The sequence below is a fragment of the Alternaria triticimaculans genome (genome assembly GCF_023758025.1).
Source record: "Alternaria triticimaculans strain BMP 0046 chromosome Unknown scaffold_1, whole genome shotgun sequence".
Taxonomy (NCBI): domain Eukaryota; kingdom Fungi; phylum Ascomycota; class Dothideomycetes; order Pleosporales; family Pleosporaceae; genus Alternaria; species Alternaria triticimaculans.
The window spans coordinates 521226-538267 of record NW_026055958.1 but is presented as its reverse complement, the minus strand read 5'-3'; the positions used below and the strand labels follow the sequence as shown (position 1 = coordinate 538267).

Here is a 17042-nt window from a genome sequence, read left to right as displayed (position 1 = left end):
ATGATTGTTGTAAATTGCGACATGAATCATAGCCATCCTTAGTAGCTAGGCCATGTGCTGGAACGCATTGCTAGCCGTAGCTGTATGCATTGCTGAGGTATTGAGTCTAGGCTTGCGTAGCAATCTTGCAAGCGGGATTTTGCTGATTTGAACCCGTGAAAGATCAAACGATTTTGAAGGGAGTGAGGTCCTCTAGACCAAGTGCAGATCGGTCAGGACAAGTGCGAACGAGCCGAGGAACGTGACAGTCGCCCACTACGGTATACTCATGACAGAAGCGAGAAGGAAGATCGATAAAAGGCGGCGCATGATCAAAGCCAGGATTGAGCTCTACTTCGTGCTGAAGCGGTATTGAAGCGCTCTCATATTGTGGACGCAGGGCAGTGAAGCTAGGACTGTCAGGAATCCGAAGCAGAACATCACCGGCTTTTATCCCCTCTGGCCCCATACCAATAGCGCCGCCTGCAGTTATGAAGCATGTTCTGCCAATCATGGTTTTGTTAGACTCAGTAATGAATCTTTCCACAAATTTCGGCGGTCGCTCGTCACTACTTGAACTTGAACCCAGATACCGAACAAGTGTAGCATGCTGGTCAGATGACAGTCTCTGAAGATCGCCTCGTGAACGTGTGAGCGCCTTCAGTAGATCGAGCTCTGGAATGTTCTCGGCAATCGAAGATTCACTATTGTGAGTACTGCAGAGTCGCACCCAAGCCCCCAACGTGTGAGGCGTGCTTACTCTTGCAACCTCGTCCATTTGCTTTGCCATGACGTTCAAGGTGTTTTCGTCGCGCATGATTAATTGGTTCCATTGGATCTTGGATTTGTAGGCACTGTCGAAACTGCGATTAGTGTTTGGTTGGTAGATAGACTGCGCACGCCAGTCAGGCGTCCAGGAGGGTAGGAACCTCGACGATGTGGGATGAGCGCCGGCAACACTCAACAGAATCGACGGATGCTGTATAGCTTCCAAGCGGGCGAAATCCATGTAGAGTTCCTCGGCAGTCATATGGTAGCTGATGGGTAGCGAAGTTACACTGAGACTGGCCAGGGCGTAAAGTATATCGCGATCATCTGAGCACTTTGCGGCAGGAAAGCTGAGCAGGAGATTCATCAGCCCCCTGGGAAGAAATTGTCCTCGACTTGATGTTTGTAGATTTGCCATGGCACGGAGGCGGTCGACCACTACTCTGTCCTCGGGGGTGAATGCAGTTGAAGCAGCCTCGGCTGACCGCTGTAGGCGTTCAATGCGACGCACGAATTCTTGGAATTCGATCTTTTTTATGCCATGCCTCAATATCGCTTCTGATGCGAGTCCAGCTTCTTGGATAATCCATCGACGATGGAACCAGGGGAGTTTGAGGAGACCCAGAGAAGGCTCAAGTCCGGCCTTGTGGAAACTGAACTTAATACGGCGATTCTCGGTGTAGGAGTGCGTCAAGTGCCCGCTGTTTTGCAGTGGCCCCAGCCAGATCACAACACGGCTAGCATCCGCATATATGGCTCCCATCTGTTTGACTTGGCTCTCTTTCTCTTCCAAATCGGCTTGATTGATCGACAGTGAATCAATCCACAATAGTCGATCGCTTGATGATATTCGCAGATACCGCAGCATTTCAGCCACATTTTGGCGCACTCGAAGTGACTGGACGTCTCCATCCTCTCCAATGATGGATATTGTCTCGGTCGACATGTCAGTACCCCAAGCGTATGATACCGCCACGTACTTCGGTTTCGAAAGGGGTGGTCTAGTGGCTTCTGACGCATCTTCTCTGCGTCGCGCCCGGTAACTTGCAGATTGCTCATCGAATTTCGCCTTCGCAACCTCATAGGCGTGGGTCTGGCGTTGCGCATGATGTGTATCCGTACGCGACTGCCCGAGATCGCGATTTGCAAATTGCTGAAACGATTTGCAGGCTTCTAACTCGTCGCGTGCAGTTGCTAATTCGCCTCGGGCCTCGTGATAAGCAGCGTCAAGGTCGAACCTTAATTTGGCAGCTGGTGACAGCCATACGTGGTGCTCTATGTCGATCTGAATTGGGGCTTCGAATTGCGCAGCTGCAGCAGCTGGAGCTGCGTGAAGACGAAGAAGCCTTATATCACTGGGGTGCTCTAGTGGCCTGTAGAGGTAGGGCCCCATTGTGCGTGCAGTGCGACGAGGAGCAGTTATTCGAAGAGCGTCAATTTCAAGACTCGATAGCTCAGGTTAGGTTTGTGCGCGTCAGAAGCTGTGCACGTCGCGAGGTGCATGATGGCAAGGACATACCGCGAACGTGCGGGTGGTGGCTCGGCAACAACGCGTTCCTGCCCGGAATGAACACCCGAACACGTCATTACAAAGACACAACATAAGGGTGGCTATGAAGCGTGTCGCATACATGCTATTAAATCCTAACGACGAGACAGTCTTTGAGGCAATGTATATGTCTAGCTTAACAGCTTTATAGCATGCGACACAAGTTGTAGCCACCCCTAGTGACGACACTACAATACCATGCCGCGTTGGGTTCGCGTAAACCGTCGCGTTGTCCTCACAGCTGATTGTGCGACGCGCCATACTCAACATCGCTCGTCTCAACGAGTCGGATAACCGCGGTGTCATGCGACTCAACAACTGCTTCGTACCGTCCTTTGAAGTTCCCCTGCTTTTCCCCAGTCCATGAGTCGAACACGGTGTATTCAGCCTCCGCATCCAACTCAGGCACCTCCGCGAAGTCGATGGCCTTGGTCTGGGTCGCATTCAGTGTGTTCAATGCAAACACATGCACACCTTTGGAAGACCGCCCACTCCAATACTCAGCGGGATGCGATTGGTTCCAAGTCCAGTCAGCGTTGATACCCCATTTGTATGGTTTGGCTGCAGCACCAAAGACTGGATCTTGATTGAAGTCGATGAGCTCCTTGTTGCTCAGGATCTCCAAGATTGCCGGCTCGATCCTGTGAAGAGGGGTGCCGATGATTAGAGGCGACTTCAGAGCAGCCCAGAGGGCGAAGTGAGATCGACTCTCTTGTAGGGTGAGGTTTCCATTGCCAACTTCAAGCATGTCCCAGTCGCCATGACCCCAGAAGTCGGTATCGTTGTTAAAGAAGGAGGCATGGTTGAGGATTGGCATGATGCCCCAAGAATACTGATGTTTGTCGTACCACTCTGGGTAGATGTCTCCCCACGTGCGCCAGCTATGGCCAGTCGCGTTACCCCACTGCTCGATGTGGGCATGGCCCCAGGCACATTGCGAGTATTCAATCGTACGATTTGTTGCGAGGAGGGCATCACTCATGGTCTTGTAACGCGTGAAGCTATTCGAGGTCGTCCAATCGTAGCCCGCGGGCGCTGGGATCGGCCGAGCTTCACCATCTCCGCCAGCGCTCTGATCTTCAGCGGGAGGACCTCCTAGCCAATTCTCTGGCCACCATCGGTACTCGTCGTCCCATTCATCAGCAACGGCGCAGTTGTCGTACTTCAAGTCTAGTAAGGATAAGCAATGGATTGGCGTGTACAGTATATGTAGCTTACAGTCGATGCCCCAATCGGCAAAGGTCCTGGCATCTACTTCCTCGTGTCCCAGTGAGCCAGCATATCCACCGCATGTTGTGTCGCCAGCATCACCGTAGATGCCGACTTTGAGCCCGAGCTTATGAACCTCGTCCGCTGTATGTTTGATACCATCCGGAAACTTAGCATAGTCCGGACGGATCCTTCCTGTAACGTTGTCGCGTTGGTAAGACTTGTCGGACCAACAATCATCTATGTTCACATAATTGTAGCCGAGGTCTTTCAAACCAAGAGAGATGAGAAGTTCGGCGACTTCCAGTATGACGGTCTCGTTGATGGCGCATTCGTACTCGTTCCATGTGCTCCAGCCCATAGCTGGCAGGCGGCCTGTCTGTCCATCTTGCGACACCAACGAAAAGCCTGGGCCGGCCAGTGTCAATCCGATTAGCAATGAACGCAGCGACATGCTAAATACAGAGATGAAGGGTGTGTTGAAGAAAATTACCAGGCGACAAAAGACATCCTTATAAGATATGCTTCTTGTCCAAGAAGGATTGAAAGGAAGGGCTGCCGTTTACGAAGCGGAGAGAGGCTCCGCGACCGCTTCCGGAAAGCACTCTAGGGACATAACGATTGGGGGATTGAAGAACAGCGACGAGATCAATATAGATTTTCCGAAACGCGTACATTCGTTGGGGCAGACCGACTCATCAGCGGATAGCAGCGTGAGGTAGGCGTTGCCGGGACCAGCAACCGGTCTAGCCTATGCCCAGGTGGTATCGGCACACAGATTGACAGCGTGGTCACCGTGACCAGTCATCTCAAAACTTAACAGGGTGCAAATAACATTGTCTCATGATAGAACAAAACCTCGAGCAGCAATTACATGTAGGAAAGAAGCTAAGAGGAGACCCTTGATGTGGTCCTCCGATCGGTCGGATGGCTGTCGCGCGATGACGTCATGACTAGCGCTTCTCTCTCTTTCCGCAACTGGACACCACCATCGTCCATATCATCGATCAATGCCTGTGACCGTGATGATTATGGCCGTGGTCATGAGAGTGATCGTGACCATGGTCGTTTTCCTCTTCATCCTGCGCCCGCGGCCACTCGGCCCAGTAGCCGTCGTCCCACATTTCCTGCAGAGTCTCTTCCTTCTCGTCATCGTCCAACGAATGGTCATGCATGACCTTCTCCCACTTCTTCATCTCCTTTTTCGTCAAAAGGCAAGCGTCAAGCATCTTCGTCAACCCGTCGACGTCAAGCTTCTCTCCGATGAATACCTAAAGATTGGTGTACAAAGTCAGTATCTGTCTCACATGCAGTTCGTGCAGCCATATTCCTTACCATTTCTTGTCTACGGTCGCCCCACTCTGGATATTGGCATGCGAAGTCAGTGGATTTCTCACAAGTACTTCGTGAATGGGACACTCACCACCCTCGAAGTCGTTCCTGATAGCCTTCAGCGTGTCTTCGTCGGCGCCCCAGTCTTCTTCAGACACGCAGCAGAACCACGGCATCTCAGAGCCCAGTGTCAGCATTGCGCCTGCAGTACTCCACGAGCCCATCTGATTAGGACGCGTGGCGAGCCAGAAGAGACCCTTGCTTCGGTGTAGGCCGCCGAAGTAAGGGCAAGCCTTCTTGTTCGCCAGAATCTCCTTGTCATCCATCTGGGGAATTTCTTCGTCGTCCTCGCTGACCTTGTCGGAATCATCTTCGGACGCGCTGGCTTTTCCAGATTCGGATGAACCATCGATGACGTTGTCGTTGCTATCATGACCGTCCTCCTCTTCTTCTTCCTCGTCCTCTTCGGCATCGGCGACGTCTTCTGCCTCGTCTTGCAGCAAGATGAACTTGCCCTGGATAAGCCGGTACAGCTTCATTGGGTCGAATGGTCTGCGAGCGCGATATACGAAAGAGCCGATGCCATATCTAAATCCAGGTCAGCATGAGCGAAGCATCCGGTACCGAGTGACTTACTCGAGCGTCTCCGGCTTGGGTGCGACACGCTTTCTTCCCGAGACGTCCATGACGGTCATTTCATGCAACGACTGGAGCCATCCAACGCTTGCGACAGCCTCGCCGAAGTTGAACACGCCCGTATTGAGCATCTCGCGAACGTCCACCTTGGAGTACCTGGCTTCAATGATCTTCGCCTTCGGGTTTAGTGACTTGATGTATGCTCGGACGCGCCCCAGGGTTGCCTTGTCTGCTCTATCGATCTTGTTGATGATGATAACATTGGCAAACTCGATTTGGTCCGCGAAGAGATCGGATATGGTTCGCTGGTCCTCATCCGGAACTTCGTCGCGCCCGAAGCGGTCTTGCAGGAACTCGGCCGTGTCGAACTCGGAAAAGAACCGGAACGCATCCACCACAGTGACCATCGTATCGACGGTCGCAATGCTCTTCAGCCCACCGATCTTCGCGCTGTGAACATTTGTCAGCTACTATATTGTACCACCACCTTGATTTCGACTTACACTTTAGCAAAGACCTCCTTCTCCTCGGGTTCCAGTCCCTCGGCGTCGATCATTGCCTCGGTAAGCTCGGTCGTGAAGGTCTCGGCCACTTGTTGCGGCTCACTGATACCGGAGCTCTCGATGATTACATGGTCAAATGCGTTCTCGGACCAAGCCAGGCGTGCTAGTTCAACAAGTAAGTCGCTTCGCAATGTGCAGCAAATGCAGCCTGAACGAGAAGTTAGCGTATGTCTGGCATGAAGTTCGTACAGTCATTATCTCACCATTCTCCATTTGCACAACCTTCTCTTTTAGACGTATCTCTCCGTTACTGTTCTTGTTGTTGCCACGACTAACGAGGTTTGCGTCGACGTTGACTGATGCCATATCGTTGACAATGACGGCGATGCGCAACCCATGATCCGGCGACTGTAGGATGTGCCGAAGCAAGGTTGTCTTTCCACTGCCCTACTATTGTCAGTCTCAACCTTCACATTCCTCAGCTGTTGCCTACCAAAAATCCAGAAAGAACGGTCACTGGGAGCGGCTTTCGCTCGGTGGTCTTGTTCTTCGCCTTCATCTCCGCACCGCCGGTCTTTCTACGCTTCGCAGCTGGCATAGGGAATTTCTATAGTCGTCTTTACGTCGGTAACTGTTTTGAAACTCTCTGGAACTTGCTTTGGTGGTTTTTGTATCTGTCTCGTTGACGTTGTGCGCGTCGGCCACTGAGCACCAAGATGGCTCGGTCGCATCAGCACGAAAGTGACGCATCTCATTCGTCGAAAACGCGAGAGACACCAAAACAGGAACTACCAACCTGATAGTAGTAAGCCGTGTTCATCTAGGTGTTAACATGGCAGGTCGAGCCAGGTTCTGCACGGGATTGAGCTCGGGAGTTGGCTGCCTCGCGAACTAGACCCTGAAGAAGCATCTCCGCGTATTGTCCTACAAGACTCCAAATTCATAGTAAGATGCTCTTCGCAGAAAGATTCCGAAGATGTGTTCAGACGAACGTTGAAACACTGCTTAGTGTTATCATCTCGAATCGGGCGGCGAAGATGGACAATTTCCGGACGAACTTGAGCGAACCTAGATTCCCAACTTGAGCTGGGCCTCAAACTGAACTATGCTGCTAATGGAAGATTAGCAGTTCGAGATTTTGTGCATCATCAAGTGGTTAAGGCCGCTACATTGTTGGGAATACTGGGCTATTGATGCAGACGTTCACGTCGAGGCGTTGAGAGGGCCCCTGGAACTTGCGACAGTAGCGCGAATGATGTCATTTAGCCGGCATGTCGCGACGCGTCGCGTCCTTTGCCTACCTACAGCACCACCCTCTTGCTCCCAGTCGCGTGGCTGAATGTCGTGTTCGCGATGCAAATATCACTACCCCTTCTGCTGAAAGCCTGCGCCATATGCCGTCGTCGCGTTTAACCTCTCCAGAATGTATTCTCCCGCCCGGATTGGTTTGTAGGGACTCTCCTCGCCCTCTTTCAGACACGTCGGCAATGTCTCGATCACCGTGTCATAGTTCACCGAAAAGAAGAATGGTACACTGTACCTCGCCTCCGCCGTTCGGTTTACGACGCGATGCACCGTGCTCTTATACAATCCATTCGTCCAGCGCATGAGGAAGTCGGCAACATTCACGATGAGGGTACCGGGGATGTGCGGAGCGATATACCATTCGCCGGAAGGTTTCAAGATCTCGAGGCCGGGCACGGTCGATGCGAGCAGCAGTGTGAAGCACTCGTAATCTGAGTGCGCACCTAGGCCGATCTGCGCTTCTTGAGTTGGCGTAAGGTTGTTAATGAGAGGGGTTTTGGGGGGCGGGTAGTACAGAAGTCGTGCAATACCCCCAGGGTGTGTCGTCATGGAGTCGAAGTAATCTTCGGGGAGATCCAGTGAGAGCGCAAAGAGGCGAAACAAGTGACGGGCGAGATCAAGGATCTAGTAACGGTGAGCATGTCTGCCTACTACGTGATAAGCACCTCTGGCGAATTCGACTCACAGCACCATAGTATTTACGGACGTTTTCATAAAAGTCCGGCAGGTCTTGTTCATCAGGCCACATGTTGCTCTTCTCTGTTGACCCGTCCAGATTCTTGTATTTGCCATCGCCACCAGAAAAGTCCAGGCGCTCTTCGTATGCGAAGTTGAAAACTTCCTTTTCCTCCTTGTCACCAGCGATGGATGTATACTCGCTCGGCTCCCAACCCAAGCCAAATTTGTTGTTCTTCAGATGCAAAGTCTCTTTCTTGCTCAGCGGCAGTTCGTGCATGAAGCGATCAGCCTGATGCAAGATGCCATCACAGGCTGATCCTGGTATGCGATGATTGCTGATGTAGAAGAACCCGGAGGTGGTGCAGGCTCGACGAATCTGTGCAGCTACCACTTGCCGATCCTCAAGAGAAGCAGAGAATGAAGGGGTCAGATCGATAATGGGAATCTCGAAGTTCTCGTCGGCAACACGGTCTTTCGCCGAGAGTCGCGACTGCAGATAAGCGGCGGCGCCATTTCGGGCTTCCTCGTATGTCGTCTGGTCTGGCACATGCGCTGTGGTAGTCGCCATGGCTGCGCTGAACGATCTTAATTCTTCTCGAGCCGCAAAGCGATATCGGGAGGGAGAGTCAATATTAAGGTAAGGCGCGTAGGGCGCGAGGTGATAAGGCGTTAAGTAGTGGGGGCAGCTACGGCGATGCATCGGATCTAAGACTCGAGATGCATGCCCATCTGATACTGTACCCCTCATTCCGCAACACAAATCCTCCCGCCTCAAACATCCAGTCATGTCTCGATCTCAAAACACCACTATCTTCACCAACGGTCGCTTCTTCAACAGCACCGCAGCGCAATCCGAAGCACAGTTTCATACTACGTTAGCCGTTCAAGATGGCAAGATCAGCTTCATCGGAAGCTCTGAGGACTCCGAAGTCAAAGAACTCTGCAATGCTGGTGCAAAAGTGAGCGATCTTGGCGGGAAACATGTACTTCCTGGGTTCATCGATTCTCACATGCATTTCCTCATGCTCGGGCAATCATTGCACAAAGTGGACCTGGACCACGCAAAGGATCTTGAGGAGATTCGTGCCCGCATCTTAAAGTACGCAAAAGCGAATCCAGATAAACCGCGCATAATGTGCAAAGGCTGGATGCACTCGATGACCAATGGGGAGGCCAAAGCGAGCATGTTAGACGACCTAGATCCCAGACCGATCTACATAGACTCCAAAGATATTCATTCGTGCTGGTGCAATAGCGCCGCTTTGAAAGAGATGGGGGTTCAAGAAATGGAGACTCCAGCTGGTGGAACGATTGAAAGAGATTCGGATGGCAACGCGTCGGGGCTTCTTAGCGAAGCTTGCGTATTACTCATCGTTTGGCCGTGGCTTGCAAAGGTCACACCACTCGATGAGAAGATGGCGGCCTTGAGGACTGCAATCAAGGCGTATCATGCTGTTGGCTGCACAGGATGCATCGACATGGCGATGGATGAGAGTGCATGGGAAGCTATACTTTCCCTGCGATCTACCGATGGACTACCAATGCGGGTGGCTGCGCACTGGTGCATTATGCCTGGCGATGGCGAAGAACATCGCCTGCGACAAGTTGAGCGAGCTATGCAGCTGAGCCAGGAGTTCAACAAGAATACTAGCCCTGATCTGAGGGTCGTTGGCATCAAAGTCATCTGTGATGGAGTGATCGATGCGTGTACTGCTGCGCTGGCAGAACCCTATACCTCAAACGGCCATTTTGAGGGTCCGATCTGGACACCGGAGATGCTCGATCCTGTCGTCAAGAAGGCAATCGAAGGCGGACTTCAATGCGCTTTGCACGCAATAGGTGATCAGGCTGTTCATAATGCTGTCAACGTGCTGGAAAAATATGGAAAACAAGACCAAAGGCACCGTATCGAGCATCTCGAACTCACCGCACCGGAAGACGCGAAGCGACTTGGTCAGCTCGGTATAACAGCAAGTATTCAGCCAGTTCACTCAGACCCTGCTATCCTCCGTGCGTGGCCGAAGCTTCTTGGTCCAGAACGTGTGAAGCGAGCCTTTGCGTACTCTGACTTCTCGGATCACGGTGCGGCACTTGCCATCGGCTCAGACACACCTACCGCACCCTATGCGCCGTTGCCAAATTTGTACGTCGCTACCACGCGCAAGTCGGCGAGACAGCCGGATGCGCGAGACGCGCCTGTCAATGAGAACTTCCGCCTTGAGTTGACACAAGCCGTGGCTGCTGTGACTCAGGGCGCAGCATATTCCTCATTTGCAGACGACCGTGTAGGTAGTTTGGAGGTCGGCAAGATGGCAGACTTTTGCGTGGTAGACATGGAGTGGAAGGGGGAAGAGTTGCTCAAAGCCAAGGTCTTGGAAACATGGTTTGAGGGAAAGCAGGTGTACAAAGCTTGAGTATTGATCTACTGAGGTAGAAAGATTTCTGTAGGAGTAGATGTAGCCTCGAGAAATGAAGATGCGAAACGGCCGATTGTGCCTGCTGTGTCAACCGCGTCGGACGTCATCGTGACCCACCTGCACGTGGTACTAGGCGATTGCATCACATACACCAAACAACACTACCAACTGCACCCTACCCAACACCAACGAGACAACGAAAGACTTGGCCAAGGACCAGCATGTCAGTAGATTCCATCGCTCGATGAGCAACCACGCCTGGTAAGTCTCTGGTAAGCCTCGGTAATGACCAAGAAGGCTTCGAGAGAAAAAAGCCTCGCGGAAGCCTTATCCATGCACCGCATGTGGCGATAAGGATCGCACAAATGCGCATACCACGGCATTGCGCACCGAGATACGAAGAAATTCTGGCATTGTCAAGATCGGTGTTCACGCATCATCCATGTATCAGCGGTGCGTCTGAAACCAGAGGTGTAGCCCCGCAACCTCGCATGTTTCATACCTCGACTCGACCTGCCCGAACCTCATCGCGAACTTAAGTGCGGAATCCCGCTCCGCGTTTCTATGGCCAAAATTCAGTCGCGAAAGGCGGTTTAATCTCCGTCACCTGCAGAAATTTTGCTGGACGGCATTCCAGCCCGTCTTAGCAGCTGTCATGGTGGCTTAGACGTCTAGGAACTATGCCTGGATGACAGCCCATGGGGAGGCATGGTCCTCAGGTGTTTCGCAACCCGATGGACGTCATTCAAGGTGCTCTTCGGATATATTGATCGATCGTCGCGCCCTATCGTCTGCCCAATTCGAACATCATATACTACACATATATCAATTACATCAGCTCTTCGTTGATACTTACGTTTTGAGTCGCATCGTACACCAAGAGCTCAACTTCAATTCGCCTCTCTTATCTTACCACATCAATCAATAACATGTTGACCAACCGTCGCTCGACCATGATGGTACCTCCAAACCGCATGCCCAGCTGGCATCCCCACTCGAAAGGCACCATGCCTCAGCAGCCCTCATCAACGCCTCTTGCAATCGATACTGAAGCACCTCAAAGTCGCACACCCGCCGTCTTGACATCAACGACGTCCGACCTGCCCGGCCATCGCGTCATTCGCGTCCTCGGTGCCGTCCACGGAACTACAAGCGCGACGCGCAAAGACCCGAAATCCTTCATTAAGAACATCGCAAGCAGTTTCAACAGCAGTTGGGGAGAGGCCAAGAGCGTGACGAGTATCGTATACCAGGCGCGCGATCAAGCCATCGACAGGCTTGTGAAAGAGGCGATAAGCAAGGGTGCGAATGCCATTGTTGGATTAGACATTCGGGAAAGCGAAATCATGGGCTGTGTGGTGGTGAGCGTCAGTGGCACGGCGGCTTGGGTTGAGAAGGAGAACCAGGGCAATGTCAAGAGGGATAGCGCGCAAGAGGCTGATCCCTTTCGATGACACTGTACAGAGGGCGAAGGGCATCGGTGCGCAATAAGGCTAAACGGATGTTGTGTTGAACGGGTAATGGGACGATGCAGCACTGGCTTGCGACATCAAGATTTCGACTTTCTAGAGAGCGCGATATTGGGATCAGGTATTTACTGTGTGCTTAGAAACTCAGCATGCTTACCACAACTCTTCATTTCCTGCGCCATTATGATGGCGCCTTTTCCTTTTGTTACTAATCAGACTAATCGAGCAAATAGTGCTGTTGCTCGAGCAAGTGTCAGTGCACTACCCCACAGAGCAGAATCTTTCACAGCGGAGAACGCTCACCCGAAAGATAGAAGCGCTGGCATACCCACCGCGGACTACTCCATCACTCCACATTGGAAGTTCCCGCGCTTTACTGTCGTGGGCATCTTTAGTGTTCAGACAAGAACAGGATCCCTGGGCGCCAAACCGTCTCATCTCGTACCGCTCGGAGGCTGGGACACACTAGTGCCAAAGTAGCAATTTAGCCGCGCATGAGGCCGACACGACATTTGACGGCGAAAGCACCGAGCTGCGATTGAGCGGAGACCCCAGCCTGCCCCAGGTTCTTTCCCTAGCCTCGGCAAGTGGAGACGCCTTATGACACCGATTCAGCTCCACAAGCAGCTGGACAGCAGTTGAAGACGATGCAATTGCTCTTGCGGACGCCGCGACCGAACATCTGCAATGCCATGCACACACCGTGGATAGAATTATTGGACATGCGCCGCCATTTCCATCAGCCAAGATGTCGGACATCGCATAACGTCACTCGAGAGGGGTCGCTGCATCCGCCGGCATGGATGCATGGATCGTCAGGAACTAACCCTCGACTTCATCCAATTCTTCCGCTCGTCTACGCCTGAGTCCTCCAATGACGGGTGGCGCTACACAAGCTCTCTCGCCTACACGCCATCGATCCGGGAAATATCATGACGATTGTACCGGCCCATGTATGCACATTGCTCTTGATTCTTCCCGTGGCCAAGGCCTGGCGTGGCTGGAGACCCGCGATGTTGGGGAACGGTTAGTGAGCCGGGATATGGATGAAGGTATAAGGTCAGCCAGCGTGGACGTTTTTTTGGGAGATCAGCAATTCATCGTCTTTTGATCGCAAAGATGGTGTTTCTCAAAGGGATTGCAGCTGCGGCCTGCGCCACTTCTGCGCTCGCTGCCGACATTATTGTTCAGAACTCCGGAGGCAATCAAACCGGCGCGTTTGGTCACTCTTACGGCTATGGCTTCCTTCACGAGGTACATCATCGTCACCATCATCTATGCTAGAACATCATGTACTGACATCTTCTCAGGATATCAACAACTCCGGTGATGGTGGCATCTACGCTGAGTTGATTCAGAACCGTGCTTTCCAGTACAGCCAGAACTACAGCGTTTCCACGGACCACTACTTCAGCGTCAATGGCGCTCAGCTTAGCATTCAAATGCTAGACGAGCCGCTGTCTGAGCAGTTGCCGGCATCCATGCGCGTCTCTGCTGGAAATGGAAGCTATGCCACCGGAAAGATTGGCTTCAAGAACGAGGGCTACTGGGGTATGGACGTCCGTCCGCAGACCTACACCGGATCTTTCTGGGTCAAGGGTGCGTACAGCGGTGTCTTCACTGCATCGCTGGAATCAAACTTGACCAGCGATGTGTTTGCATCCGTAGAAGTGCCATCCAAGTCCGTTGCAGACGACTGGACTGAGCACACTTTCGAGATCGTTCCCGAGATGGCTGCGCCCAACTCCAACAACACCTTCTCTATCACTTTCGACGGTGCCGCAGCCAGCGCACTGGACTTCAACCTCATCTCCCTCTTCCCACCGACCTACAAGGGCCGCAAGAATGGTCTCCGTGTCGACATTGCTGAGGCTCTCGCCGACATGAACCCTAAGCTCCTCCGATTCCCAGGCGGTAACATGCTTGAGGGTCTCAGGAACGATTCTTACTGGGACTGGAAAGACTCTCTTGGTCCTCTGCGATACCGTCCTGGATTCCAGGGTGTATGGGGATACCAGCAGACTCACGGTCTTGGTCTCATGGAGTACCTTGAGTGGTCTGAGGACATGGGTCTCGAGATCGTTCTGGGTGTCTGGGCCGGTCTTGACTTGGACGGTGGTGTTACGCCCCAGGGAGACCTCGCGCCCTTCGTCAAGGATGCTCTTGACGAGATTGAGTTCGTTTGCGGTCCTGCCAACTCTACTTGGGGTGCACGCCGCGCTGAGCTCGGACACCCTGAGCCCTTTGAGCTGAACTACGTCGAGGTCGGTAACGAGGACTGGCTCGCTGGCTTCCCCGGTGGCTGGGAGTCTTACCGCGCATACCGCTTCCCCATGTTTTACAACGCCATCAGCAAAGCCTACCCTCACATCCAGGTCATTGCTTCAGCCGCATCTAGCGACCCTGCTGGAGACCCTCCGATCCACGGACCAAACGAGGACAACGGCCAGATTCTGCCTCTTGACGCGCTTGGTGACTACCACCCGTACCGCGAGCCTGATGAGCTCGTTTACGAGTTCAACCGATTCGACAACGACGCCGGCCACATTGTCGGTGAGGTTGCCGCTACCCACGTCAACGGCGGTATCCGCTGGGAGGGTGACTTGTACCCCTACCCATGGTGGCAGGGTGCCGTCGGTGAAGCCGTCTCTCTGATTGGATACGAGCGCAACTCCGACCGCATTCCCGGTACCTTCTACGCCCCTGTCTTGAAGAACAACAACCGCTTCCAGTGGCCCATCACTCTCATCCAGTTCGATGCCGACCCGAAGCGCACCACCAAGGCCGTCACCTGGTACTGCTGGAGTCTCTTTGCCCACCACCCGATCTCTCACACCCTCCCCACCCACTCCAACACCTCCTACGGACCCCTCTACTGGGGTGCTGGTTACGACGAGAACCGCAACGGTGCCATGGTCTGGAAGGGTGCTGTCTACAACACCACCGACCACGCTGACGTGCCTGTAAGCGTCCAATTCCAGGGCGTTGCTCCGGGTACTATGGCCAACCTCACCTACCTTACCAACTCCGTTGGCGACCCCTACATGTACAACGATCCCTTCACTGGCATCAACATCGTTAAGACCAACAACATGATGCTCACCGCCGGAAGCGATGGTGTGTTCCGCTTCAACCTGCCCGAACTTAGTGTTGCCGTGTTGGACACCGAGATCGCTGGTGGAAACAGCACTGGTCACTACCGAAGTCGGCTGTAGGGATCTACTTCCGAATTCGTCGTCATGTAGATAGTGTATAAATCAAGTAATTCATACTATGACATCATCTCGAAGTTCTTAAATTGAAGTGAACTGCTATGAGTACAAAGCCCGCGAACTGATATGTCTAGTCTACGGCCTTTTCCTGACACTTGACCTTATTCTAATCAGGTGGTTGCTCATTCACTGGCCGAATATGTCCTGTCTGTCAGATCGAACACTGCACTGAGAAGGTGGTATCCAGTGCGAAAGCACAGCGACTTGCTCTCTTGCTTTCCGATGAGCTCAACACAACTCCTCAAAGTGCTGAGTACCCTTGTGTAGTCAGGGGGCGGGACCGGGGCGAGGAGCTGTACACAAGTTGACAGTGCAGCTGCGAAGAAGTCCAACATGTATGGTTGTGCAACTAATGCCAGGTCCGTGCTCTGCTCCGGGAGTGAGAAGCAATGTTGGTGGTGCCCCATCATCGCAAGATTGCACTCGAGAAATGATAAATAGGAGACCGAGTATAGAGATTGAGCATCATGAGCTATCGCATACTGCCCGTGAAGAACTGATAGCGCGCGACGGAAGAAGAGATCGAGCGCTAATCGTAGGTGTTCGCTACCGGGCAAGTCTGACGTTTGATGCATCAGGTGGCGTATTTCGAGGTCATATTGCACCGCTTCGTCGTAGGTGATCTGGTCGTGCGCCGAGTTGATCCGGGAAAGAACGTGACGTATGATTGAAAGCGAACAGGGCAGAATGGATTCGAAGCAGTCTTCCAAGGTCGCTGGTGCGCAATGTTCCGTCTCCCTTGGGAAGTCGTCCTGCGGGAGTACTGATTGCTGACCGGTGATCAACGACAGTTGTATGTCCATGTACACTACTAGCACCCATAACTTCCGCCGAGCTTGTCTCTCGTGAGCAATTGCTGGTTCATCGAATCCAGCCATCCATTCTTTATGTAATACCATCATCATGGACGAGCGAACGACGAGGCCCATTACGTTCCAGCTGGTGTCTAGAGCCCAGCAAGTTGCATAAGCCACCGACTTTGCAAGCACCATGAGACACAGCGTACTGATGTTGGCGGTGGTTGGACGATACATGTATGCTGTCTGCGCTAAACAAGCTTCGCTGGCGTAAAAGTATTCCGATGAAGCTGAGTCATTGCGGGTGGTGGCATAGGCGCCAAGGCCGAGTACTACGAAGTATTGGGCGAGCCAGCTGGAATCCTCTGTTGTCTGCGTATGGTGAAAACTCTCCATTTTTGACATGAATGTGGACCGGTCAAGGACCGGTAGACAAGGGTTATATACCCTGAAGTATGCATCGGCGTACATCAATGCAGAAGCAGTGGAGTTTTGCAAAAGATCTTGTCTTTTATCAAGCGAAGCGTAAGCTTGAGACTGCGAACTTCCGAAGGGGAAGTTGCCGGCTAGAGCGAAGTCACTCGAGCAGTTTCCCGCAATGTGTTCCCGCATAGCCATAGTAAACGGTGGCGCCGCGAGGCCGGGTAGTGTTTCCAGCTATCGATAATCAGAAACCAGGGAGTTACGAGAAGCAGCATAAGAGCAACTCACCCGATCTAGAAGAGCCCTGAAATGGCTAGAGCTTCGTCTTCTTAGAAACCAGGTAGCTACGACAAACTCGGGGTCCTCAAGCGCAAAGACAGAAGACGGTACAACCGTCTTCTCGGCTATCTTGACTCTGTGCGTATAGAGACATGTTGTCTCATACCCGGAACGTGCGCATCTGCTACAAGGAGATCTTCTGTCGCACTTGATCTTGAGCCGGTGGCATCTTGTGCAGGAAAAGCGAGCTCGAGCGCGTCTCTTTACGCGCGAATGAGGTGAAGAAGATGCAGATGTGCTATCGAAAGCCTCCTCCGAGCGATCAAGAGACCCAAGTGGTGGCGTTTCTGGAGCCTGTGCTTCGTAGATGCAATTGGTCTTCGCCTTGTTGCAGCGTGAGCACGCGGGTCGGAGTTTGTCGCATTG

General features: G+C 52.7%; 7 protein-coding genes across 7 annotated transcripts; 3 read left to right on the top strand and 4 right to left on the bottom strand.

The window, feature by feature from the left end:
* Nucleotides 1-429: 429 nt before the first annotated feature.
* On the bottom strand, nt 430-2140 carry J4E78_000188 (uncharacterized protein; the record flags this gene model as incomplete). Its single annotated transcript, XM_049360854.1, has 2 exons — nt 430-462; nt 740-2140. The coding sequence occupies 2 exons, from the start codon at nt 2138-2140 to the stop codon at nt 430-432; spliced, it is 1434 nt and encodes a 477-aa protein (XP_049226137.1).
* A 391-nt stretch (nt 2141-2531) lies between these two features.
* Nucleotides 2532-3866, bottom strand: J4E78_000187 (uncharacterized protein; the record flags this gene model as incomplete). Its single annotated transcript, XM_049360853.1, has 2 exons — nt 2532-3466; nt 3515-3866. 2 exons carry the CDS (start codon nt 3864-3866, stop codon nt 2532-2534), a joined length of 1287 nt encoding a protein of 428 aa, XP_049226136.1.
* A 646-nt stretch (nt 3867-4512) lies between these two features.
* On the bottom strand, nt 4513-6574 carry J4E78_000186 (uncharacterized protein; the record flags this gene model as incomplete). Its single annotated transcript, XM_049360852.1, has 6 exons — nt 4513-4776; nt 4903-5425; nt 5474-5923; nt 5977-6139; nt 6240-6384; nt 6470-6574. The coding sequence occupies 6 exons, from the start codon at nt 6572-6574 to the stop codon at nt 4513-4515; spliced, it is 1650 nt and encodes a 549-aa protein (XP_049226135.1).
* A 767-nt stretch (nt 6575-7341) lies between these two features.
* J4E78_000185 (uncharacterized protein) lies at nt 7342-8527 on the bottom strand (the record flags this gene model as incomplete). The annotated part of the gene is made up of 2 exons (XM_049360851.1): nt 7342-7905; nt 7967-8527. The coding sequence occupies 2 exons, from the start codon at nt 8525-8527 to the stop codon at nt 7342-7344; spliced, it is 1125 nt and encodes a 374-aa protein (XP_049226134.1).
* A 217-nt stretch (nt 8528-8744) lies between these two features.
* J4E78_000184 (uncharacterized protein) lies at nt 8745-10373 on the top strand (the record flags this gene model as incomplete). Its single annotated transcript, XM_049360850.1, has 1 exon — nt 8745-10373. The coding sequence occupies one exon, from the start codon at nt 8745-8747 to the stop codon at nt 10371-10373; it is 1629 nt and encodes a 542-aa protein (XP_049226133.1).
* A 932-nt stretch (nt 10374-11305) lies between these two features.
* J4E78_000183 (uncharacterized protein) lies at nt 11306-11830 on the top strand (the record flags this gene model as incomplete). The annotated part of the gene is made up of 1 exon (XM_049360849.1): nt 11306-11830. One exon carries the CDS (start codon nt 11306-11308, stop codon nt 11828-11830), a length of 525 nt encoding a protein of 174 aa, XP_049226132.1.
* Nucleotides 11831-12964: 1134 nt separating this feature from the next.
* J4E78_000182 (uncharacterized protein) lies at nt 12965-15060 on the top strand (the record flags this gene model as incomplete). The annotated part of the gene is made up of 2 exons (XM_049360848.1): nt 12965-13099; nt 13156-15060. 2 exons carry the CDS (start codon nt 12965-12967, stop codon nt 15058-15060), a joined length of 2040 nt encoding a protein of 679 aa, XP_049226131.1.
* Between the last annotated feature and the right edge of the window lie 1982 nt (nt 15061-17042).